The 26,887-nt window shown below is 42.9% G+C and overlaps 1 protein-coding gene across 2 annotated transcripts in view; it reads right to left on the reverse strand.

Annotated features, from left to right (window-relative positions):
- Nucleotides 1-738: 738 nt before the first annotated feature.
- Nucleotides 739-26,887, reverse strand: part of pld1a (phospholipase D1a) — a 39,716-nt gene continuing 13,567 nt past the window's right edge. For both annotated transcript variants that reach the window (XM_076294300.1, XM_076294301.1), the window contains exons 10-26: nt 26,771-26,887; nt 26,276-26,359; nt 15,044-15,125; nt 13,179-13,289; nt 12,867-13,058; nt 12,547-12,757; nt 9,622-9,750; nt 9,339-9,457; nt 8,965-9,078; nt 8,607-8,717; nt 8,292-8,380; nt 6,949-7,062; nt 5,997-6,046; nt 5,698-5,832; nt 4,044-4,197; nt 3,396-3,513; nt 739-2,677 (exon numbers count right to left, since the gene is read on the reverse strand). The exon at nt 26,771-26,887 is cut by the window's right edge and continues 33 nt beyond it. In XM_076294300.1, coding sequence (XP_076150415.1) covers nt 2,453-2,677; nt 3,396-3,513; nt 4,044-4,197; nt 5,698-5,832; nt 5,997-6,046; nt 6,949-7,062; nt 8,292-8,380; nt 8,607-8,717; nt 8,965-9,078; nt 9,339-9,457; nt 9,622-9,750; nt 12,547-12,757; nt 12,867-13,058; nt 13,179-13,289; nt 15,044-15,125; nt 26,276-26,359; nt 26,771-26,887 — 2,155 coding nt within the window. In that variant the 3' untranslated portion in view covers nt 739-2,452. The remainder of the gene's footprint in view (nt 2,678-3,395; nt 3,514-4,043; nt 4,198-5,697; nt 5,833-5,996; nt 6,047-6,948; nt 7,063-8,291; nt 8,381-8,606; nt 8,718-8,964; nt 9,079-9,338; nt 9,458-9,621; nt 9,751-12,546; nt 12,758-12,866; nt 13,059-13,178; nt 13,290-15,043; nt 15,126-26,275; nt 26,360-26,770) is intronic.

The raw sequence follows: 26,887 nt of genomic DNA on the forward strand, positions 1-26,887 counted from the left end.
AAGCACAGTGGCTTCGTATATTCAATAAATCTCAACAACATTACGCTCTTAGGAAATCATCAAATACATCTGTGGAGCAGTTCACATATGATGAGACGAATTTACATTTAAATTGCTTCATGGGTTTTATTACCCCCTCCACCAAATACTGTATGTATGTATTGTATGTACTACATGTGTGTGTGTGTGTATTCATTGCAACTTGTTCTATCAAGCAGAATGTCAAATCAATCTACATTCTCCCTAATTCAGCATTTGTTTGAAATGTTAAATGAATTACCTAGTGAATTGCCAAGACTACACATCACATGTATGTAATGCATATGTGTTTACCCCTTTTTTGATGGTTTCTGTAGCTGAAACCCTGTCAGAAAAATCTCAGATCTTGGTGAGGCCCCATCAGAAGATCCCTGTGGACCCCGGAATTCTCTGCTCTGTCAACCCCGGCTCAGACACCCTTAACTAGAAATGACACGGCGGTGATGAAATTGTGCCGGGCCCATCAGCTGAGGGATGACATCCGAGTTGTTTTTCTCCCTCCCAGCAACAGACCTGCCATGCCTCTCTGACGAAGCAGCACACCTTCAGTACCGAGGGAGCAGAGAGAGAGAGGGAGGGAGAGAGAGAGAGAGACAAAGACTGCATTTGCTATGCAGAGGAGCAGCAGCAAAAAACTCCACTAGAAGGAGTGATATGGGGAAAGAAGGGGACTTGAGAGGCTATTAATAATAGTAAGTGTGAGAATAAAGAGAGGTTTGTTTTATTACACTTAAGTGACGGATTGTTGTTCTGTCAATGTGAAGTAATGAAACAATAAAGAACTATGTTTATCTGACATTGAAGAGTGGTGTCTTAAAATGACTAACGTACATCACAGAAATAACAAATCAATGGACCACAGAGTGAGTGAGAGAGGGAGTGAGAGGCACTGTAGTGGAATGACTGCTTGTAAACAGCTGAGTGACACAGAATGGAAGGACCAGAGTGGAGTCTGGGGATCTGGGCTTGCAGTCTCAGACATCCCAAGTCTCCCGGAAGTTCCGGGAGTCTCCCGCATATTGATAGAGGCTCCATGATGCCCGCAAATTAGATCAAATCTCCCGGAATCTAGAACGAGCGAGCAAGAACGTGCATGTGAGACGGAGACTTCAAATAGCGTGTGCATCTGAGTATAGCGCGCACACGATGGAGAGGGAGAGAGAGAGGTGGTGCGTGTGTGACTGAAGCTCGTGCAAGACAGAGAGCATCCTGATTGGCCTGTTTCACTAAGTCAACCAATTAATCAGTTTTCACTGTAGGCGGTCTTTTTATCTCTTTTCTCAAATTAATCAGTTCAGTGTATCTGTATCTGAACAGGAGTGTCATGGCAGAGTCAGAGTGCCCCAAAAAAAGAAACATGTAAGAGCCATTTCACATCAGACTACACAAAAGTAAAAGAGTAAAAAATAATGATAGTCCACGCTGCACTGTTTGTAACAGTGACTTTAGCATTGCCCATGGCAGGTTAAATGATTGCAAAAGACATGTTGAGGTGAGTTTAACAAGTGTCGTTTCATGGGCATATTATTCAGGCCTTTACTAGATGGCTAGTTGCCAAGACTACATGAAAAGACCAAACTACCAAAATCAACATATTTTACTATCATAATTTCTATATATAGACCTTCCTTATTTGGTGTACTGACTAGACATTATTGTACATTTTCATCTGTATTTCAGTATCTAAGTAGAGCTTGGATTGCATCAGCACGGTTCAGCACTTTTCACCTATCACATGCAGATTGTCCACTCTGAAAGCTCTCGAATCCTTGGAGTGAAGAGCAATAAACAGGTTGCTTTGAGTACCGTTACTGCTGACTAAAGTAGATGCATTTCTGGAGTCTGAAGGACTTACCTTGGAGGTCCGTTACATCATCATTCCTGCTCAAAACATATCCAGATTCCATTTCCAAAAGGCAGAGGGCACTATGTGGGATGGGATAGTCTCATTTCCCCATCATCAGGTTAAAAGTGACTTGAATGTAGGAACTCCCCTTTCTGTCAGTGATCAATGTACTGGGTACCCATTCAGCACTAAGGTCAACTCATTCAAAACCGATGGCAAGGGTCATGGTCCTACCCATGACAACAAAGTTACATAGTGCAGTAGCAGTCATCAGCAGAGACTCCATTGTCCATACTGTAAGTCAGTGTGGCATCATCAAAGTTTAAAGCCATCATTGTAAGGCAAAGATATAATAACCACACTGTGTTGCTTTAAGGGATTCTGACATATAAATACATGCCATTTATAAAATGACAAATAATTGTACAAATCATTTGTTTCTGACAAATGTCACAGAGCTTCACTGTGACCATATGTTGCTTAGAAAAACAGTACAGGAAATGTTCTGGAAGATTCCCTTTACGCTGGTGTCAGTGGTGGTCCAGTGAGGTCCAGGAGGGGTCAGACTCAGGTCCAGAGTTCTGTTGGCGCCATGGCCTCTTTGGTACCCACGGAGGGTGTGAGGTTCTCCTCGCTGAGGAACTCCATGGGGAACTGGACGAGGAACCCACGGATCTTCTTCAGCAGCTCTTGAGCCTTGGCTGGGTCATCTTTGTCCAGCCCTGTCTTCGTTTTGAATTCCATGAGCTCCTGCATGTTCCTCACCAGGCTGGACGGCAGACAGTTGAACACCTGCACACAGGACACAACAAATTATCAACATATTCATTTACGGTAATTATTTAAGTATTTGAATATTTACATTTTTAATGTTATTAGACAAATATCAGCATTCTAACAAAATTTAAAAAAAAAGTCTCAGAACTTCTGTGGAAGAAGAAGTATCGGCTAAGTTTAATCTGGTGTGAAAATGGGGAAGAAAAGGGAAATGGTGCACTTATATTCATGGTATAATCTGGCGAAATCAAAAGCTTTTAGCAGAAGCAGGACAAGACACTGCAATGGCAACGCCACTGCCCCAACGCAGCTGTAGCACGCAGCACAAGCACTGGGCTCAGTGGCGGCCTGGCGCCATGCGTCATGTCAGGCACGTCTGTGGTGGGCATTGACTGCCAGCGGACTGTTACAGGAAGTGTCAGCTCATGATGGTGGTGCAGAAGATGGATTTGCTGCGCCATTAGAACTCATTAGCAGCTGCCAGCTCGCCTCGGCCTCCGTCTCCACCGCCCGCCCGCCCGCCCGCCCGCCCTCCTCGCACACCGGCAGTGATTGAGTGGTGCGGTTATGGAGTGAGTGAAGGACATGTTTAAATTAGAATTCACTGCGTTTTGATGTATTGGTGGCATTAAAGAGGCAGTCCCCCCCATTTCACACCATTATCACCAACCCCCTTCCCTCCCGCCATCAAGCTGACACAAAAACAAGAAGACAGGGGACTGGGATGCAAGACCTTTTCATAAATGGTGGCGTTCCGTCCTGATACGGTCATCCAGACCTCCTTGTAGAAGTGATCGCTGATTGGGTCGGACACGTCGATGGTGGGGTCAGAGAAAGCACCCAGGATCGTTCTGGTGAATTAAGAAGAACAATGATGTAACATTGTCTTTGGTGCACATGCTAAACAAGCACTTCTAATTAAAAGGACAACATGATTAAAAAATAAGTCAGCTACCTTTGATGACAGACACTAAAACTATAATATTTTCCTTATATGTATATGAGGAAATATGCCATCGTTATATGTATGTCAGGAACTCAAACTGTCTAAAAGGATCTTCTAGAATTAGCATTGAGCACCTGTTTGCTAATATTGTAGCCCTTCTATTATTACATTTGAATATATGTTTTTAAGTGTAGAGTGACAGGAAATGAGTGGCATTGGGTACGATTTGAATATAGTCCTCCTGGGAACTTGGACCCAAATGTGGTACAGAAGTGCAGCCACTTGTGCCACAGCACCCCCTGCCCCCATATTACTACTTTTATTCTTTTATTCTCGCATGGCTACATCACTAAGTAATCAGTAAAAAATCTCCACTGCCGTCCCATGTTAAGCCTCTGAAAACCCTCTGTGGTGAGAGGACTATTATCGACTCACTTGAAGCACTCCAGCCTGAGCCCCAGGGCAAACTTCCCAGCCTGGTACTCTTCTCCGTCCATCACCGAGTGGACGGTTTCTGCATCCTCCATGATCACGGCCACCTCGCTGTCCCGCTTCCCCAACATGCTGCGGTCGTTGATGTTGGCCGAGCCTGAAAGAGAAGCAGGGAATCAATCATACAGCATACAGCTACAGGACTATGGGCAAGAGGGGTGGAGTATGTGTGTGTGTGTGTGTGTGTGTGTGTGAGTGTATGTGTGTGAGTGTGTGTGTGGGGGGGGGGGGGGTGAGTGTGTGTGTTAATGTGAGTGGGAGTGTGTGTGTGTGTGTGTGTGTGTGTGTGGGAGTGTGAGTGGGAGTGTGTGTGGGAGTGGGAGTGTGTGTGGGAGTGTGTGTGTGTGTGTGTGTGTGTGTGTGTGTGTGGGAGTGTGAGAGTGTGCGTGCTTGCATGCGTACGTATGTGCGTGTGTGTACGTGCATGTGTGTGTGCGTGATTATGACGTGGTGTACTGAAGGAGCATGCATGTGTGCATGACTGCGAGTGTGTGTGTTATGAGTCTCTCTCTCTCTCTCTCTCTCTCTCTCTCTCTAGTAGAATTGAACATATTATTATGGCCTCGGGGTAAACTAAACTGTAATGTTCCATACAGTATTTGGGAAAGAGGACTGAAATGTTGTTGGATAATGAAACAGAATCTCTGAAAAGCATCCAATCCACTAATGTTATCCTCTGGCTCTCATTACTCCACTTCATTCATTTCCCTGACTGGTGATCAGATCCCACGGCGAAGGTAATTCAATACTGCACAAATCATCCACAGAGAGATTTCAGATCATTCAATTCCAACAAAGGACTGAACAATTGTGCCTCCTCCTCTTTGTGTTATGATGGCTGCTATCGTTCAAGTTTGCCCTCTGCAGTAATAAAACTTCAAAATCTTTTAGAGTTTTTGGTTGGTTGGTTGTAATTTCGAGTGCGTAAGTTGCTTTGATCAAACTGGATACTGGATAATACGTTCAGCACCAGTGATCATAACAATAATGGCCGTGTCTTTGTGATTTAGTATGTTTGGTTTGGACATCGGAGCACCCACTGCACCCCAGTGTGACCTCATAAGCAGTGATGCTTTCTGTTGACTCAAATAAAACTTCTCCCACACACAAAACAAAATGAAAGACTTGAAACTGTGAGTGGCTGAGAGAGGTCACCCATTGGCTGATGTGCAATGGTAAGACTTAAGCAAACTCAAACTGTTCAAGCTGTGCAACATTTTTCTGGATGATTGTCATGGCTGTTCTGTTCTGTTTGTTGGGTTACGAGCTTGAGTTGTGTCTATTTTAGAAAGATCATCATAGATACTGAGATGGCTTTGACTCATTGTGGATTAATTGTGGCAGTTCCATAATGTTTCACTAGGGGGAGCACTGTCTTCATGCCACAGGGATGATGAGAAGAGAGGGGTATATGGAACTTGTTTACTTACAGAATTCAAAAATACTTTGGAAACCATTAGAATATTTCAACAGAAAATCCATCTCAACCAAGGGCACTAGTTGGCTGTATCTCTACAAGTATGTCTCTCTCTCTCTCTCTCTCTGTCTCTCTCTCTCTCTCTCTCTCTCTCTCTCTCGTTTTTTTTCTCTCACTTACCGATGATGACGGTGTTGTCGTCGGCGATGAGCAGCTTGCTGTGGACATAGATGAGCTCCGTCACCAGGTGTCCCTGTAGTTCAGCATGTGTACGCAGGCCAGCAAAGGAGATGTAGTTCATCCACTGGTCATCCACTACAAATCAACACACACACATACACACACAGAGAGAGAGAGAGACAGAGTGAGAGACGTCTCTTTTACTTCCAAATATCAAGTTCAAGGTCTAATGGTTTCTTCATACGTTTCCTTGTAACACTTTAATAGACAGAATGGGATGTGTAGATATGAATCCTCACTCTCTTTCTTCAGCTGGGAGATGATGGAATAGTCTCCTCTATTCATGGTTCTGAAAGGGAGGAAATCAAGGAGACTAAGGTACACTCCACTTCAAAAACAAACCACACAGGCAAGGTGAGGTCATGACCCATTTTATTTAGGCATGCATTTTAAATTAAGAATATTTCATCAGTGCTTTGGAGAAGTCGGTGCAGTTAGTGTTAGTTTTTTTTTACTAAGGTAAACTTTGTGTTTGTTCTGTCTGTGTTTTTCCCCTCAACATCTGTCTCTTGGGTTTAGAAAGGAAGGGGGAAAACAGCAGTGAAAGGAACAGACTTGACAGTGTGCTCTGCCAATGTAAAACAATTCATCTGAAAGTCTTATTCCTGCTGCGCCACTGGCAAGGCTGCCTGCTCGGGAAGCTGTGCCTGTCCACGCCAGGCCCAGCGCCAGGAATACATTACTCCAACCTGACAACATGAGCCAGTGCTTTTCCTGCCTCTCCACAGACCCACCTCCTGCACACAAATCATTTGCCATTTCTTTTCCTGTCAACTTGTCCAGTCTTTGGGTTTATTAAAATGGGATGTAAAAGAGGCTGGTCACAGCAGTGCGTATCCACGAGAGGGATGAAGGGAGGCTCCTGGTCAGCCAAGTCTGGCACCACTTGAAGGCTGTTACTTTTTTTAAAGGGAGGTGCTGGAGGGTTTGCTGTCTCTTCCCGGTATCATTACAGTTTAACAGTTTATGGGATGGAAAGAGCAGTGCCTCAGACAGACAGGGCAGAACTGAAAACTCTCTCTCTCTCTCTCTCTCTCTCTCTAGGTAGGCAGATAGGCATGTTTTTCCCTGGCAGGTTAAGCTTATGTCACCTGTTTCTAATGATTCGATTTATCATGCCTAATTTGAGGATGGATTTTATTCCTATACTGATAGACAGAGACAGCAAGGGACTCTGTGAGAGGTACTCACCTGTAGTTGAAATGCATGACGGCCTGAAGGGCATTGCCACCGCCTGTGGTGATGTCACCCTCGAAGCCTGGCAACAGTGGCGTCACCACGTACACACGGAACTTCTTATTCTCCCTGCGGCGGAACACCACAACGGTTGTTTAGACAGCATGGAAATTAGTTAAATAAATAAGATAAATTTCTATCTAGTCGATAATGTAAGCTAAAGTGCAGTTTGCAGGTACATTTTTATAAACACAGTAACATTTATTGGACAAACAGTTACAATAAGTGAATTATGTATAATGAAGTGGACCATCACAATCTCCTGTCATCTCTTGTCTCCTGTCAATCTCCTGTTCCTGTGGATCTCCTGTTCCTGTCGTCTGCAAGGAACCCATTTGTGGTCTGACCACTTCTATCCTAATGAGTCCATTTGATGTGTGTGTGGCCACTCCTAAGTCAGCCCTTGTTCATTAAGTTCCACTGGGCTGTTCTTTTCCTTGGCTGGATTCCTCACACAACACAACCACACCTCTCACTACCATGCAAATGTGGCCGCCTGACTGCGGCTACTGCCACGGGGTGCCTGAGTGCGTCTGCCGCTTCCTTGTCGCCTCGAGCACAGGTGTGTCCAGTGTTACAGAAACGGCAGGTGGCAGCCGGCGAAGTGTTGTCATTTCCTGTTAAGCACAGGGCACATCACGGCTGCTCCTGTCACACCTTGGCAGGGGGGGGGGCTGCCTCCCCTGCAAATGAGACACATCAGAGGCAGGCCAGCCGGCGGCCTCCGCACCTCATCCACCTGCTCGCCTGACCAACAGCAGCGCTGCCTGTCACACACAGGAAGGCTTCACTAAGGGAAGGCATCTGCACAGATGGGGCACCTTAACAACCTGGCAACTGTGCTCAAAGGGACATTGTGTGTGTTTGTGTGTTTGTGTGTCTGTGTGTGTGTGTGTGTGTGTGTGTGTGTGTGTGTGTGTGTGTGTGTGTGTGTGTGTGTGTGTGTTTGTGTCTGCTGTGATGTTTGTGCTTGTGGGTGTGCAGGGTATCAGATAACTGATAACATTGTAGTAATGCAGCAGCTTAAAAAAATCCCAGCATTATAAATACACGTTTATAGTATGTGTGTAGTGTGTGTAGTGTGTGTGTGTGTGTGTGTGTGTGTGTGTGTGTGTGTGTGTGTGTGTGTGTGTGTGTGTCTGCGTATGTTAGGCGCAGGTTCTGTGTCTGAGTGTGTGTGTGTGTGTGTGTGTGTGTGTGTGTGTGTGTATGTTAGGCATGGATTCTATGTCCAAATGTGTGTGTGTGTTTGAAAGTTGATGCAGGATCCAGACAGCTGAGGGCTTCAGCTTACTCACTTGTGAGCTCTGAGGATCCTCTCAATGAGAGCGTCGCCGATCTTGTTGTAGACCTGCCTGCCATCAGCACAGCTAATGAAGAACTGGTTCTGCAGGAACACAACAGGCAGAGCACATCATGTCAAAAATCCATACAGTACATGGTGAAAATATTTAGACTACAGATGGTGGGAGTGTGGTGGTGGTTGGGGGCGGGGGGGTGTTGGGTAGGAACATACAGGCTATTTTCCTAATATAGAAGGTAAGATTTACTTTGTGTGTGAATGTGAATGTGTGTGTGTGTGTGTGTGGGGGGGGGCTGTAGTAGGCTCTCACCTCGATGTAGATGAAATGCTTGCTCTTGGCGATGACCTGGAGATAGGCGTTGTGGATGGACTCCTCATGGTACTTTATACCGGCAGACCAATCTGCAGCGGAGCGCAGCACCTGCAGGGGCAGCAGCCGTTTAGAGGTCACATGGAGCTGCTCACAGGACCTCGTAAACATGTACTATGACCACAAGTTGTCACTGGACATCATAAACATGTACTATGACCACAAATTCACTTTTAAAGGGACTGTTGGTTTGTGTGGGTGTGCTAATGTGTGCATGTGTGCATGCGTGTGTGCCTGCGTGCATGCGTGTAAGAGAGAGGAGCAATATGAGGAGGAAGGTTTATCTCATATTTCTCACCTGCACTTTAGTCTGAACACACCCTGGCACTTGGTATCTCAGTTCACTGGCTGTGGTGTGGGATTTGGGCAGTAAAAATGGGTAGGAGAGCGACCTGTACTTTGGCTTCATGATCTGAGAAGTGAAGGACACATGGGGAGAGTGAACACCAGTTGGCAAAGATTCATTACATTACATTACATTTGGCTAACGTATTTTTAACCAAAGCAACAGTAGTGCTATGAGAGGATTCACAGATTCACAGAGAGGAGAAAAACAGACGTGCATTCCGACGAGATAAACACGCTTACACCACTCTGACTCAAGTTGCATTCATGTGCTTGAAACTGGACCGGGTGCAAAGGGCTGAGATTCCCCTAGATAAGAGTGTTTACCTTTGTGAAGTTCCAGCGCTGGATGAAATGTCTTGCCACATCTCGAGCTGCCTTCCCATGAACCACCGAGGAAATATCATGCCAGGGCATCCTCGGGGTTGTGTACCTGTCGATAAAATCTTAGGGCAAAACAAGAGAAAAAATAAATAAAAAATTTAAAAATATGTGCATGTACACAAAATATGTCTCCGACCTGAACACATGGTAATGAGTTCAGCAGAAAGAAGGTGGAAATTACTGAATTGCACGTGATGGAAAGTATTTTGCAAGATTTGGCACATACCATCAAAAGGTTTCTCCAGTTGGACCCAGTCTTTGTAGACAAAGTTGCAGTAGTCTTTGCCGTGCCAGAAACGTGTGTTTCCAATCAGCTCTCCTACGCCTGTCTGGAGGCTACGCATTGAGCCTCCTCCTGGAGGTTGGACACACACACACAAACACACACACACACACACACACACACACACACACACACACACACACACACACACACACACACTTGACTTTTTAATGCAGTGATTGGCATGTGTTGTCCAAGTATGATAATTGTGGCATGTAGAGGGTCTGGTTGTGTCCCAGTGGGATTCACAAAGCTCAGCTTTTTTTAGTCCACTCCCACCAAGCAATATAGTTTAGTGATATGAGAGGATCCACACATTTATCTATAAATTGCAGGAACGTCTGTCCTGCAACGTCTGAACCATTCGCCAGATTGATTTCAAACTTGCCAGGTGTCTCGCTACAAGCACGAGTAAGTGCAGTGTCAAGTTTGACGTTGTTTGGATAAGAAATATAAAAGATATTGTTAAATATATCGGTATAAGAAGCACACATTGGCTTTTGCTGCTCTAGCCGCTGGCAACTCCTCCTCTCACACAGCACAGCGCAGGACCAGAGACAGAGCGGATAGAAGCGGAGCTTTGCTAGCACTGAATCATGCATGGCACAGGTAGTCAAGATGCAAGAGCTTTGGATGATTATTATGTCAACAATAAAGAATGCCTCTGTATGCGGTTTGCGTGCATAAAATGATTCCACGCCAACAAATATGGGTAGGCTGCAGTGGCTATTCAAAACAAGGTGAAAAATGATGTGCAATAGGCTAAACCGACACTTCGAATAGCCCAGGGCAGCTACTTTGGACTGCCACTAGACTTTGAATAAACAGTCAACAATTCCGACTGCAAGGTCACAAATTGAAACGAGCGATAATGGTCTCAAATTTAAGGACATTTCAGAATGCCACGCATGCAAAGCAATACCAGCTGCAGACAACAAGTGGCAGAGCGTGATGTCACTTATAGGCTCCCAGAGTTTTTCAGTCCCAAAATTCATATGATGCATCATTACGCAAAATGGTTTGTCTTCTCTATCATGAAGTTATTCAATAGGCTAAACATATAGCCTTAACTCAACAACTGTTAAGCTTGTGTCATTTTGAAATGTCACATGCAGCCATGCTTAAATTCTGCTCACTGCACATTTATTATAATGTATTATAATGTAATATTCAGTTTTGAATGCTTAGCTGAAATAATGTTTTCCCCTATCATCTTATTTGTAAAGCAGACCTGGGCTACGGGTTTTCTACAGGAATAGCATGTTTGAACTGGCACTGCACTAGTACTGTAAATGGAGATTACAGCAATATAGCTTAGTGATATGTGAGGAACCACACATACTGTAAATGGAGTGCATAGAGTTAGCTCAGATAGGACTGTTGGCCAGTGGCTCAGCTGACAGCTCAGCTGATCATCGGGTGCTCTTACTTTGGTGGAGATCATCTATCTATCTATCTATCAATCTATCTATCTATCTATCTATCTATATATCTATCTATAAAGTGAAATCAGAAATCAGAGGGATAAAGTTGTGTTCACAAAGTTCACAAGTTCACAAAGTTCAAGATGCAAGAAATTGATTTGTTTTACTCTACAGTACTTTTAAACAGGAGGCAGGGAGAAGAGAGAGAGCGCGCGAGAGAGAGAGAGGCCGTCAAATCCCTTCAGGAAGTCTGCACTGATTCGCTTAGAGCCATAACTTTGGTTCATGGGAAAACGGAAGAGGTCGGAGAAAGTTCATCGATCCAAATCTCACTCACTGACACCCGCTAGGCCGCCAAAACAGCTCTGGGCGAGCAATCTGCTCCCAAAGCCTATCTCAAATATCCGTAACCCAGTGCCAAAGGCACGGCTTGGAATTTATGTCACAGGGTCTGCTGCTCTACACTACCACAGGTCAGCATATTACTTCCAATATCACTTTTACAAGAGGACTGAAAACTGACTGAAAAAAACAAGAGTGAAAAACAAAAGGAACTAAGCCAGCAGCAATCTATCCAGAGTCAAACACAACTCTATCACATGATTCGAATGGTGTCTATAAATCCTGAGGAACTACATTTGACTTGTTGCTTTGTTGTTAAAGCATAATCTGTCATGTAAGATAAGATAGATAAGATAACACTTTATTGATCCCACAGCTGGGAAATTCACTTGTCACAACAGCCCAGTAGTATTTAAATATATGTAATGTATGTAATGGAGCATATTATCCTAGAGTGAGTGAGGCAGGATATGTGGAGAAAAATAAATATTTCATATTGTTGACATTATTTAATAATTCAAGTCAGGTGAAGTAGAACCTGTATCTGTCTAAAGTTCTTTATATAAAGTACTTTAAGCATCACTTCTGCTCTTCCAGTAAAGAGTAAAAGAGTAACTCATGGGTTTTGGTTCTTTGTAGATTTACACCAAGATGAGGTCAAATCAGTGTTACTTGGTGTTTTAAGCCCCCAAGTAACCAACAATTTCCTACAAGTTTCTACTCATGACACAATCCCTATACTCGCTTGGTCCCTCCTTACTGCATACAGACATCTGACGTTTAGCAGTCATTTACAAGAGGGTTCTTTGTAATTACCAGTTACCAGGGGCAGTCAATGAGAACAGTGCATGGCAGATGCCAGTTACATCATGGAAAAACCAGCAAGCATTTCTCTTTTCCTGATTCCATGGAAAATGTGTCTCATACTGAACTTTCATCCACTCCCACAACACACCACACCACTCCCACATCCCTGCACATGCAGGCTCTTGAGACTGTGGCAGAGTCAATAAACCGAGGCAGGAACAAGGGCAGGGGCAGGAGCAGGGGCAGGAGCAGAGGCAGGGGCAAAGGCAGGGGCAGGTGCAGGGGCAGGACTTACGGTCGTCTGAGCTGTCCACACTGTCCACGCTGTCGGCATGGTGACGGTGGAGGTGTCGGTAGAGGCTGAAGCGGCTCTTGCGTGTGCGCCCCACGCCCTTGATTTTGGGCTGGTCCACCAGGTCCAGCCTTCCTGCTCCGCTGGCCGAGCGCCCGTTGATCTGCCCTGCGTCGCCTGCGGGGGCCATTCCGTGGTCAGGCGCGTCTGCGGGCTGCACACAATTTGTGGGTGGACACAGTGGTGTGTAGAAAGTTAGAATATTGTTATATGATGCTATCAGGCAGCCCTTCTTATCACAGAAGAGAAAGAACCTCTCTAACCTGTTCAAGCGCCATTGTGACGGCTCGGGTGACACTTCCTACATCTGTCAGTCGATGCTCCTTGTCATCCCAGCGACCGTAGGCTAGGTCAATCCCCCCAACGAAGGCCACGGATTGGTCAATAACCACAATTTTTTCATGATGTGCCCAGAGATAAACAGAGGACGAGACATGATCAGGATGTCTCATCACCTGGGTATAAAGGATGACAAGTTATGTAGGACTTGAAACACGTATTCACACACACACACACACACACACAAACACACATGCACGCACGCACACTCACACAGACTAAGAGAGAGGTGTTACCTTGATGTTAGGGTGTAGGTGCATAAGTGTCCGCTTGCTGTATTCACTGTTGATGCCAAGTGCCAGCTCCACTTCCTTGTACAGCATGACAAAGATCTTCACCCCTTGTTGCTGAGAAGTTCAAGGAAAAATGAACCATTAGCCAGTGTGGTTAATCATGTTAAGAAGCACAGACGCCCATTGATTGTATGAGGGCACACAACGGTCTCAGTGTGGATGTTTATCAGATACAATGATGTCACTGTGAAATCATGATTACGACAAACATTATTTGCTCTTTCGGTGAGTTGTTTGCATTTAATTGTTTTGCACACTTGCAAATGTTTGGCCTGGGAACACCATGGTTAATGAGACAAGCAAAGATCAATGTTTTATTCAATAACAATAATAATGGCAAAGATACAGAGAGGATAATATCGACCAGAGCCACCAAGAGCAGGCTCCTGTTTTTCTAGCTTGCCGTACATTAGTTGCATATTAATCACTGCTATTAAACACATGTTCCCCAGCTATTGAGTCCACATTGATGTTTTGAGTTGTCTTGCACACTTGCTTGGCGGAACCCAGTGTAGTAGAGTACCCGAGTGGTGAAGGAGAAATCAGGCTGAGACAGCAGGTTTAAGAGGGCCCACTGTGTTTTATTTACAACGTCACAAAATAATCAAAATACAGTCGAATTCCTATATACGACACTCTGTTGCACCCGACGTGAAGTAAAAAGAAAATGACAAACAAAACATTTAACAGACACAAATATTTATAGGTCTCTCATGGCTAGGCATACATGCCACTATACAAAGCAGACCTGACCGCAGGGCCCCTTACTGCGCGTCATGAAACATCAAACTCCTGCATAGAGAAAAGCCAGCGTTTAAATGACCAATTATCTAATTTCTTCGGCGAAGTCTAAACACCCGCAAGCGGGCACACCGCCCCTACATGGCGGACATCTAAAGCAAACGTCATGACATTGGGCACACCAAAAACATGCATGATTAAATATTAAGCAACAGTCCTCACGCGCAAAGAAACACGCCAAACACATTGATCACGCACAAATAGTAATTCAGGAAGTTGACATAACATCATTAATTAAATAATAATCAAAGAATCATAGTGTGATGTGCTGCTGAGGAACTATACTCTCCAGCGTAATAATCAAGGAACACCATGGGCACAATAGCACAATGATATCATGCGGCATCTGAAAATAGTCCCTGTAGGCTAACTTCCAGCAACAAGGTTGAGTGCAGCAGATGAATCGGTTAGTGACTGGATTATTACGCCTGAATGAGAGTATAGTTCCATGTCAAATCAGCCTAGAAAATCGCTACATTTGATTTTCCGTTGGTCTTATTACACTTTCTATCTTGAGAGGAGACCAGTTTTAAATAGGAAAATTACCGAAAAGCTTAGTCACTTTTAAACATGATGCTAGCAGGCGAGATGCTAATGGACTTATTCGATTCAATGATCTATGCTAGGCTGTAGCTAAAAGTGGTATCGCCAGACTCAGAGAACGGCTGGATGAACTGGAGAAAGGTAAAAATCAATTGTTTAACTCAAGGTGAGGTGGAAAATGAGTGTAATTCCCCAAATGGTGGAATATCCCTTTAAGGCATGCAGAAATGAGTCCTCAGATATCAATGATAGTCAAATCCATGGGAGCGAATGATATCACCTAAGGAAGTGGTGTAAATAGAGAAAAGCAGGGGCCCTAATACTGATCCCTGAGGCACCTGTCGCTGCCAAGACACACTGAAAGAACGACCTTTAAGGTGCAATAGACTGTAGAACAATTAGATTGCTAAACAAAGTGTCACTAAAATGAGCTTTCAAATCAGCAGAGCAGAAGTTGAACTTACTGCCTTCCGTCTAAGAATGCAGTCTAATCGCCATCGATTGCCCTCCACCACCGGCCGCTTGAGGAAGATCTCCGGACTCAACCTGCACACAAATGGACAATGTGGTCGTATATTCCCATTTACATTTATTCAATAGGCAGACACTTTTATCCAAGACGACTTAGAGCAATAAAATAACATTTAAGCTACAGAGTTACAGCTACAGCAATAGAATAACATTTAAGTTACAGTGCAGATGAGACCTTAGCTATGAATTAGCAATGTGTCTGTGAATGCTAGTACTAGAGAATATGTGTGCTTACAGTTTAAGTACTAGTCAATGAATGGTAGGAGGAGAAGTGGTAAAAGAGGAGGTAGAGGAGGGAAGAGGAGAGGAAAGAAGTAGGTGAGGGAAGAGGAGAGGAAAGAAGTAGGGGAGAGAAGAGAGGCAAGAGCGTGGTAAGTGCTATCAGGTGTGTAAGGCCGTAGCCTCAGTGGTCATAAGTGCACTACATCCACATAAATATTATGCAAGGAAATGTAATAACAAATCCCCCCCCCCCTCCTCATTTAGCCCGTGTCTGTCAGTTTACAGTGTTTTATATTTGTGAGTGAAACAGCTCAGAGCTCAGCGCTCACCGCAGTAAGACATGTGCATTTAGAGTGCAGTGTGACAGAAAGCTGAGGGACACTAAGGTCTCTTCAGGTTTTGTTCATAAGGACGTGTAGTAAACTTGTAAAAGCATACAAGACCATTTGTCATACAGAAGATTGGTGCCTCTTTAATTTGCATACAGGGTGTCAGTTTACTTTGACAGCAATGTCCAGAGGTGGAAAGTAACGAAATACATTTACTCACGTTACTGTATTGAGTAGTTTTTCTGTGTATTTTGTATTTTTTAAGTAGTTTATAAAATCAGTATTTTAAAATTTACTTGATTACATTTTGAGTGAAGTATTGTACTTTGCTACATCAAAAATCCCATCCGTTACTTGAGTAAAAAAAAAGTTAAGATTAACAAAAACAGAAAGGGAGAGAAAAGAAATCGCGCCCTAAACCACTAGCCTAGTGATAATGATCAGCATGTAGCCTACAACAGGACATGAATCAAGCTGGCGCCATGCAGTCTTTCTGAAAGTGATGGAGATGGAGCTGGATCACGAGATGCATCAGATTACATGTGTAGCCTAACCTATGAAAGTGTATTTTCCGCTATTTTAATGGGTTTTCTCAGTTCGTGTTAGCACTAATGATTGCGGAGATATTCAAGCAAACACCATGGGATTTAGTGTTTTGACGTTAGTGCTCACCTTTCTTTGGAAAGAAGTTTATTAGCAGTTGTTTCCCTTTTTTTGATGTCTCTCTTTTTAGTAATAGTCCAGTGGACAGAAAGGTGAACCCGGAAATGTTGAGTACACCAAAGTTTTATGATGGAAATATATAGTATGGGTTCCCAGCATGCAGAAACTGCCGGATGCTAATTTGCATATGTTGGGCAATTTGTGTAATTGAGCTAATTAGCATAAATTAGAATAATAGCCTATATTGATCATATTATAAGAGCTGCTTGGCCAAAATGGACAATGTTAGTATGTTTTTAGGGGTTACTGGAGATGCTGAGTCCATATTTTCAAGATTCAAAATCACTATTTAAACTTGTTTTGGTCACATTTTACTCTCATTAAGCTGATTTTGCTGAGTTTTTTGGTACAATTTAGACAGATTTTTGGAGGATAGGCCTGTAGCGATATACAGTAGGGCTGTAACGATACACCAACCTAACAATTCGATTCGTATCACGATTTTTGACCCACGGTTTGATACGAACCTCGATTTTTCTTTTTTTTGGAGGGGGGGGGGCTAGACATTTCAATAGCCTACCTTAGAACAACAGAGGATTGCAATGTAATATATCTGTATTATTTTATATCCTGATATAAAAAGAGAGAATACTGAATGTCTGATATTTATGACAGCACACTTTATGCAGATTAGCCTATAGCTTAGGCGGGCCATTCTACCGAATTCGTGCAAATTCAGAGGTTGAAACATTTTGAAAAAAGTGTCTTTTTCCCCCAGAACTTTTAATTCACATGCATTGTATAACATCTAAGGTACACATTTCTAATAATTGGACATTTTAATTTCATATTGTCTTTTTATACAGTTTTGGAATGTTTTCCTTCTCCCAAAATGTGTCACTACCGAAACACAATATGAATTAACAAAATAAGAAGTTTTATGATAACCTATCAGGAATTTCTTTACATATACCTTCTACATATATTTTTTAGAATTTTCTTAAAGCATTTCCATGATTCAACTGATAACAATAATATTTTTTTACACAAAATAAAGGTCATTTATGAGATTAATTGCATTTTAAAAACAATATTTCTTTGTAAAATGCATAAAGTTGATCATACCATTTTCAAATTTCAGAATGTATTACTATAAATATATATTTAACCAAACACCACCATGTTATCTTGTCAGATGATTACATATAATCTTTTTTTAACAAAACATCCCATGTTTCGGTTGTGACAGCACATGTTCGGTAGTGACGGTAGTGTTTCGGTAGTGACTACTACATCAGACTGCCAGTATTTTGTGCTGATAAAAATGACAAATAAGTCACAAATGTTGCACATAATGCAGCTAGCACATTTGACATATATATATATATATATATATATATATATTTTTTTTTTTTTTTTTTTTTTTTTTAAAGAAATCTGTTTAATATTTCAGCTGATGGATAGTTTGGGTGTTATGGGATGCAAGATAGAAAATGTATGTTTGGTTTTATAATCCTTCAAGAAAGATTTATTAAGTGTTCAAAAATGGTCACATTTAAAAGTACATGTTGACAATTGCTCAAAGAACACATATAACCTCCAGATCTCATTTTAGTGTTCAATTTGTTACCTTCAGGGCCCTATATTGACAACCTAAGACGCATGATCTAATCAGATGTATGTAGGGAGTGTCTAGTTCACTTTTCCTAGTTTGACAGCGGAATAAGTGATCAGACACCAGGTGCATTGTTCAAAAGGATTGTTCTAATGTCCCTCGCCCCTTAATTAAAGGCCTACTTCAAAGTAAAAACGACCTAGGGTTTAAGTTTACAATACTTCGGTTTATCTGTAGGATGCCCATGGACACTACTGCCGAAGTGTAAGGCTATTTTGTTTTGGTTGTTTTTACGCTTGAGTATCCCTTTAAGCATGAATGTTTGTTAGGTATAACGCATAACCCATAACTGCCAACACTCCCATTTTCCCGGGTTTCTCCCGTATTTCAAGGTCATCTCCCGGCGCCCATCCGTTTTGTTATTTCTCCCGGGGAAACTTACAGAATATTGCATGACCATCAAACTTAATTTTAAAATCACGGATCTATTCATTTTTTCTGTTAGTCTGACATTTCCCAGGTTGCCAAATTGGGTATGATATACACCCTACACATAGCCAACACAATGACTTACTTTCAATTTCAACCCTGTTGTCATAAAACCTGGCAACCCAAAACCCGTTTTTTTTTTAAAAGCTAAATGTCGGACGGTATGCCATAACCAATCCGAAGAAAAACAATAATAGTGCCATCTCCCGTTCCCTAAAAGCAAGTAGGCCTACTGCATGTACCATGGCACAGTACCACCATACGGATGAGCAAACACATTTCCGCAGAAGGGATCTGCTGAAGGCTTACACTTTTTTTACTCTTTAAATCAACAATTACCCCTACTAGGTACTCACACAAATGTGAAAGTGTGCAAAACAAAATGTGAAAGTATGTATGGAACTATTGTTGGAATGCTTGAAACCAGGCGACACCGGTTTGCCTCGTCCATAGCCAGCCTAAACTCTGACCCACTCGGTCAGACAGGCCAAGTAGTTAAGCAAATCCGCAGTTCAGTTTTTGTTTTTTAAATGTAAGACAAGGTTCTCTCCCAAATTTCAACAATGAAAACAAAACGAGGGTGGAGGGGTGGTCCACTGTGTTGGAATTCTTGACCATGACCCGGATCAGGAGTGAGGTTTAGGGGGCTTTAGGAGTGTAACGGTAGGTGTGAAGTATGTTGGTAAACCTCCCTGCAGACGCCTATAGAGTAGTGTTGCAGCCTGGGCTTTTGCTTTGCTATTGCTAGCATGCTCGACTCCTGATCCGAGGTGCTGCTGTTTGCGGGTTTCCAGACGAGTGACAGGTTGAGCTACGTGGTTCAACACAACACAGATTACACAGGTAAAACCAGCGTCCCCAGGTGTATGGAGTATGTATGTGTCTGTGTACTGTCTATGCTCATGCACTTCGCTTCCTAACACCCCGATAACATTCCAATGAATGTTGAAAATGCTAAGGACATTCATCTAAGCACACCAGCACAGACTTTGAATTGCGTTGCCAGGGACTTGTTGCTTAGGTCAGTGGTTCTTAAACATTTTGACTGGCGACCCCCAAAAAACATTGGCCAAGTCTCGAGACCCCCTTCTCTCCAGCCAATGAAATTTGGTTTCATTTTGAAAAATGTTGCAAGACTGGCATTGGAGGCAGAGGCAGAAACGGTACGCTATGTCAACATCAAAACCAAGCCTTTGACAATCTGATTTATTGTTTTCCCAAAGGATAACTAGCACTCATCCAATGTATAACTGGCTGTCCTGTGGCAAGAAAAGGCTGCATGTTCTGTCACTAGTAAGCTTACGCACAGCATCTTTGAAGTTATCGTTGCAAGAGGCGCAGATAGAGATTTGAGTTTGCGTTTGCGTGAACAAAGCATCCACATTCGGAGGAACATTATGGAAACACTGAATTGTAACCCTATATCTAGGGCTAATGAATATCCCAGTTTTTAAACATGTTGGTCTGAAAACCTTCTGCAAATCATTTCGCGACCCCTCCCATACTTTTGTCAACCTCCCTGGGGGTCCCGACCCCCAGTTCAAGAAACACTGGCTTAGGTCTTTCTACCAGGCTGTTAGATTCCTGACAGTGCACCCTCAAAATAACTGAAATAATGCCCATTTAACTTTAGATCACATTCCTTGGTCAGTGGTGTTATAATTTTTTGTGGCATCAAAATAGCAATTTGTGATCATATGCCTGACCACACCTGTTTTTTTCATCGATACATCCGTGGGTGCGCAAGGATCACACAGTATGGGTGTCTGGCGGAATAATGATAAAATGCGCTGACCTAAAACTAGGAAAACAATTGTGTCGCGCCTGGTTCCTCAATGCACTGAGTGTAAGATAGGGCCCTCAGTCTTCCTAACTAATGCTTCTGCAAAAATATGCAGTTGAACAATGATTTCTTTCACTTTCCTTTCTTAAATAGTCTTGGTACTTCACTGAGTCATCCCTCAATATTTGTCTATATTTTATCAGTCTTTCTGCTCCACGATTTCTTTTATGTTTAGACATGTTGGCAATTTGTTTCTATATTCATGGGTGTCATCAGGTCCCTTTCCACAGGTGTATAGAATCAAGCACCTAGATTATGAATGCAGACTGCATGGTGCTTGACTAATACACCTGTGGAAAGGAACCTGATGAAACCCATGAATAGCACTAGCTTAATCATTGAAACTAAAAAAAATGTTTAGGTTGTAGGCCTAGTCTTAAATATCCTAAAATGCATTTTATTTATATAAATGTGCAATTGGAAATATCACTGATTTACCAAAATATAGGACCTAACGGTCCATTTAGTCACTACCGAAACAATCTCGTCACAACCGAAACTTCAATATATGTTTCGGTTGTGACTGTTTCGGTAGTGACGAAAAAATATATTTTTGAGCCTATCTCAAAGATGCTAGTCAGCACATGGTTAGATAGCACAGTTCTGAACATTTATACACAAATAAAAACTACATTTTCAAAAAAAACAACCAAAACAACTTGATTAATTGAAATAAATATGTGTTCGGTAGTGACGTTCTTAAATGTTCCAGCCTGATTTTGAGACTTTTGACTGCATTTACTCAAAAATGATTGGACTGATCTACTCACCATGTGGCCATGAGAGAGAGGGGGATGCACACACACTTCCTGGTCCAAAATGGAGGGGTGTGGCTAAAATCATTACCATCCTATGGGCTAAACCTTACAGTGTTTCGGTTGTGACATAAAAATGCGGGACAACATTTTTTACATAATAATTTATGATTTTTGAAAAAAATATGCAATAAATATATTTTTTCGATTGCTTTTATCATAGGTATTCAAAAGATCTTTAGAAAAACATCAGTGGAAAAAATTACAAAAAATGATTTTATATTTTTTTTCATAAGGGGAAATTTAGGCCTTAGGGTTTGGGACTGCCACCTCTCAATTGAAAGTACCCTAAACATGATGATTTTATATATATTAAGCTTGATGCTACCTCAAATATTGTTTTAGTTCTTAATAGATAATAAAAAGATCTTCATAAATATGTAACATTTTTCTGTATAAATGCTTTTTAAATTACTTTTTAGGGTCTGGGACAGCAATTTGCACGAATTCGGTAGAATCGCCCAGGCCTACTATTTCTATTACAACTCTACCACATTCAGCTGTCTGGTTGAAGCCTGGAAATATTGTAAACAAAGTAGCATAGTTGGCTAGCTTATCCTAGTCTACTGATTGGACTGTTCAGTTTCCTCATGTGTGTTTAAGGTAATACTGTTCTCTGTTCATAATCACCTATATTGATCATATTATAAGAGCTGCTGTGCCAAAATGGACCATGTTAGTATGTTTTTAGGGGTTACTGGAGATGCTGAGTCCATATCTGACATTTTCAAGATTCAAAATCACCATTTAATCTTGGTTTGGTCAAGTTTTTACTCTCATTAAGCTGATTTTGCTGAGTTTTTGGGGGCGATTTAGACGGATTTTTGGAGGATAAAAATGTTCAGTGTTTAGGAATAATTTGGATCCTCAAGTTATTTCTGAATTCCACAATAATTTTGGAAATAGCTATTCACTGGCCCTCTGCTGTGACTCACAATTGAGTAACAAAGGGAAGAACTAGCCTCTACTACTCCTCTCTGTCCTCATCCGTTGTCCTGTCGCCATCTTCTCCAGACTCTTCATCCATGTCCTTCTGCTGTTTTTGCTGTGTAAATATTTTGCCACATGTAACATCACTGCCTTTGCAGAAACAATAATTAGTACAGGCCAGGCCTGCAGCTGCACTTTCCAGATACATGTATACAAAGTTTTAACCCAGCTTTGCCGTTAAAGCTGATAACATCTAACAAATCAGGAGGAGCAACAGGACTTGAATCGAGGGTGGGCAAGTTCCTCTCCCTTCTTCATACCTGTCTTCTAACTCCCTCCAAACGCGGTTATATCCACAGCCGGTGGATCAGGACGGTCTGCTGCTTTCCAAAGCAGCACCTGTAGATGGGCATGTTTTCCATGGAGGAGCAAGTTGCGTTCTGTAGGAGACAGTGTCTTCAGTGCTGGAGGAGCCGGGAGTGGGAGACCTCACCGCCAGGGATGAATTACTGCACGGGCCTACCGGGCCCGGCCCAGGGGCCCAAGGGGTCAGGGGGCCCTGAAGCCCAAGCCTTTGCATGAAATCATTGCCTCAATATCAACACATCAGGATGTAGGCTATGAATCTGATTGAATTTAGTATTGGCCATCCCCAAAATGCACCAGAATACAGGAAATCACATCAAACAAATTAAAACATTTCTGAGGAAGGACCCCCAAACCCCCCTTCCACATATGCGACAATTAATGGGGGGCCCTTAATACATCTGGGCCCAGGGGCCCGAAAGTTCATAATCCGTCCATTCTCACCGCTAGGTGGAGGCCCAAGCAAAAGGAGAGCCCTTGTAAGGGGTACTAAAAAGCTTACAGAGGCTTTCAGTAGAAGCCGCGGGAGGAGACCAGCCGTCGCCTGGGCCTGGCTATGGGAGGAGTGCTTGCCTGAAGAGGGTCTCGATGCAGTGGCCACTGCGGAGAAGGACTTCACGTAACCGGGAGAACGGCCTGAGGAAGCGGCCTTGGAAGATTAGGTGGTGACGCCGGCCTGGGTGCTGACTTCACCGTGAGAAGACCTGGAGCCCCTGCCCCCGCCGGGCAGCTTTAGGCTGGAGTTGGCGGTGGCCCTGGCTGCGGAGCAGAGCAGAGGTGGAGCGGCAAGGAGGTGCTGCCTTGAGGACGGACGGTTGGCGGAGCCTGTTCGAATCGGCCTGTTCGCCAGTGCTCTTTAGAAAAATAAGGGGGAAAAACAGTTTGTTGTGTGAAATCCGATGGCACGAGCCAGAGAGAAGGTCTAGGCCTTGGCGCGATCATGGCGGTGTGGAGCGGCCGGAACGGCGGAGGACAGCTCTGCGACAAGGCAGCAGAGGAAGGACGCCAACGTCGGTAGCTGTAGCCTGATTGCGCAGCGTGGTCTGGCTGCAATGGAACTGACTGGCGAGACGACAGAGTGGAGCATCGGAGGTGCAGTGCCAGTTACGGTGCTCAGCGCCGTGGAGTCTGTGGCAGTGGAGGCTAGGCCCCGCCAGGTGTTGGAGGAACGTTGCAGTGGAGGCTAGGCCCCGCCAGGTGTTGGAGGAACGTTGCAGTGGAGGCTAGGCCCCGCCAGGTGTTGGAGGAACGTTGCGGTGGTGCACACTGCGAAAGTGCGACCTGAGGGCGTTCTCTGAAGGGAGCTGGGGACGAGAGGCGACAGAACAGGTGACTGCTAGCACGCCCTGCATTGGGCCGCTGGTGGTTGTGGTTCCCCAGGGTGAGTAGGGCTCTTGTGGTGTGTGCACCCCACCTGCTGTGTGGCAGTGCCAGAGACTAATTGCTGGACTAATTGTGGGAACGCCCACACCGAGGATGGCAATGGCTTGTTGGTGGAGCTGTGCAACGCCAGCGTGCTGGACTGTGCTTGAGATTCCCACGATGTTTCGCGCTGGGGATTCTGGGAGAACTGAATGATCATCTCAATACCAATGTTTCCCAAAAGGCTTGTCCCAAGGAGAACAGTATTACCTTAAACACACATGAGGAAACTGAACAGTCCAATCAGTAGACTAGGATAAGCTAGCCAACTATGCTACTTTGTTTACAATATTTCCAGGCTTCAACCAGACAGCTGAATGTGGTAGAGTTGTAATAGAAATAGTAGGCCTAAGCTATAGGCTAATCTGCATAAAGTGTGCTGTCATAAATATCAGACATTCAGTATTCTCTCTATTTATATCAGGATATAAAATAATACAGATATATTACATTGCAATCCTCTGTTGTTCTAAGGTAGGCTATTGAAATGTCTAGCCCCCCCCCCCCTCCAAAAAAAGAAAAATCGAGGTTCGTATCAAACCGTGGGTCAAAAATCATGATACGAATCGAATTGTTAGGTTGGTGTATCGTTACAGCCCTACTGTATATCGCTACAGCCCTATCCTCCAAAAATCTTTCTAAATTGTACCAAAAAACTCAGCAAAATCAGCTTAATGAGAGTAAAATGTGACCAAAACAAGTTTAAATAGTGATTTTGAATCTTGAAAATGTCAGATATGGACTCAGCATCTCCAGTAACCCCTAAAAACATACCAACATTGTCCATTTTGGCCAAGCAGCTCTTATAATATGATCAATATAGGCTATTATGCTAATTTATGCTAATTAGCTCAATTACACAAATTGCCCAACATATGCAAATTAGCATCTGGCAGTTTCTGCATGCTGGGAACCCATACTATATATTTCCATCATAAAACTTTGGTGTACTCATTTCCGGGTCCACAATGGGGCTCTATGGGCTGTCCACCGGACTATAACCTGACTTGGCTTTCTTGGAGAAAGACATTGCACCAGCAGCACAACAATTAGCAGTCCACTACTAGCGATGCTCAACTAAATAAACAAAAGATAGACTACCTTATGAATCGTGCAGGCGGACTAAACTATTTAGCTCTTTAGCAAGGGAGAGTGAGAGTGACCTTAGACAGTTTTCACTATGTTTTGTATACATTTCCAGTCAGTCAAACTTTAAATTTCGTCTGACATTCATTTTGACATTTAATTTGGAAGTTAAAATATTCAGGTAAAATACATATATGGTGGAAAAATATATATATATATATATATATATTTTCACTAATTAGCTTAAACTTCCAGTGAGTCTATTCGAAATTTTCACCACACATTATATTGTAACACACATATAAAAAATCCAAATATAAGAGTTATGTGTATTAAAGTGAAATGACACAGGAAAAAAGTATTGAACGTGCCTACTGAAAATGTCTTCAATACTTTGTGGATGTCTTGAAGCTGTCTTTACAAACAGAGGCTTTTTCACAAAGTATTGAAGAAATTTCAGTAGGCACGTTCAAGACTTATTGGCTGCCTTAGCTGCTGGCTGCAGCAACTCGAGCTAGGACCAAAGTCCTTTTCAGGCAAGTACTTCCACTCTGCGGCCATATTGCAACACTTTTTGGGCACTTATCGTGCATCTATTTCAGCAGAAATGCGTGTGCGTAAGGCTTCACGACACCAATCTTGCTCCAGCAGCATCACAACAGATAATTGGCACGATGTCTTCACAGCACACCACATGATTGGCTCAATGTATTTTACAACACACCACATGATTGGCTCAATGTATTCACATGTCGACGTTTTGCCGCGAAAGGCTTGTGATATTTGTAGACAACCCCATGCATTACTATGGAGGATTTTTTGAGTGCTGTATCTCCTCATTAGAAAGTCTCTGGTAAAACTGGTTGTTCTGGTACCCCCCCCCCCCCCCAAAAAAAAGTAACTAAGTAACTTTTACTTAAAGTACATTTTAAATTAACTACTTTTTACTTTTACATAAGTACATTTTCAGATCGGTATTTTACTTCAGAATCGGTATTGTACTTGAGTAATATTTCATCAAGGTATTGGTACTTTTACTTGAGTACAATATTTTCGTACTTTTTCCACCTCTGGCAATGTCTTAACTGAAATCCAATCTTGTGCACATGTGCACAATGTGCACATACACATACACACACACACACACACACCTGGATCACATGACATGGGCTATTTTGGGCTGGCTATTTTAAGGTATGAATATAATAGTACCCTATTCACTAAGGGATCAGCACTTCAACTGTGATCAAGCACCCCTTGGCTATTTATAATGGAATTACTAAGCCTATTGATAACATGTGAATATACTTTATTAATCCTGAAGGAAATGTATTGAAGTCAGTACAGTATAACAGTCGAGTACAATTAAGTGAATTCCTTCTTACCACCAGTCAGTAATAAAGATCTCCTCTCTCGCCTCCTCCATAGCATTGGCTAGGTCCTCCATGTATGTTTTCCCATTGACATACCTACAGTTTGAACAGGCAAGCTGAATCAATATCAAATGAACAGAGAAATCTGCATTCTTATGTACAGTATATCTCTATTTAAAGATGTCAACAAGAAGTCTGAAGTAAACTTGAAAGGGTGTACAGAGGCTGTGTGCAGAGTAGTATGGTGTATACTTTAGTATGTAGAGACTCTGCAGATTAGTATAGTGTATACTTTAGTGTGTAGAGACTGTGCAGAGTAGTATAGTGTATACTTTAGTATGTAGAGACTGTGCAGAGTAGTATAGTGTATACTTTAGTGTGTAGAGACTGTGCAGAGTAATATAGTGTATACTTTAGTGTGTAGAGACTGTGCAGAGTAATATGGTGTATACTTTAGTATGTAGAGACTGTGCAGAGTAGTATAGTGTATACTTTAGAGACTATTACCATTTGGCTAGGATGTTCTTCTCTTCTCTGGCGAAAGATTCAAAGCGATGGTCCCTGAGGAAGGGCTTGCCGTGCTCCCGCACAAAGTTCTCAATGGACTGCCCCCACCAGCGTGCA

Source organism: Alosa pseudoharengus, unplaced genomic scaffold (assembly GCF_046254945.1).
Source record: "Alosa pseudoharengus isolate Yale_2024_CS ecotype anadromous, Long Island Sound unplaced genomic scaffold, YU_APseudo_1.1 YU_APseudo_1.1_scf_2, whole genome shotgun sequence".
Lineage (NCBI taxonomy): Eukaryota > Metazoa > Chordata > Actinopteri > Clupeiformes > Clupeidae > Alosa > Alosa pseudoharengus.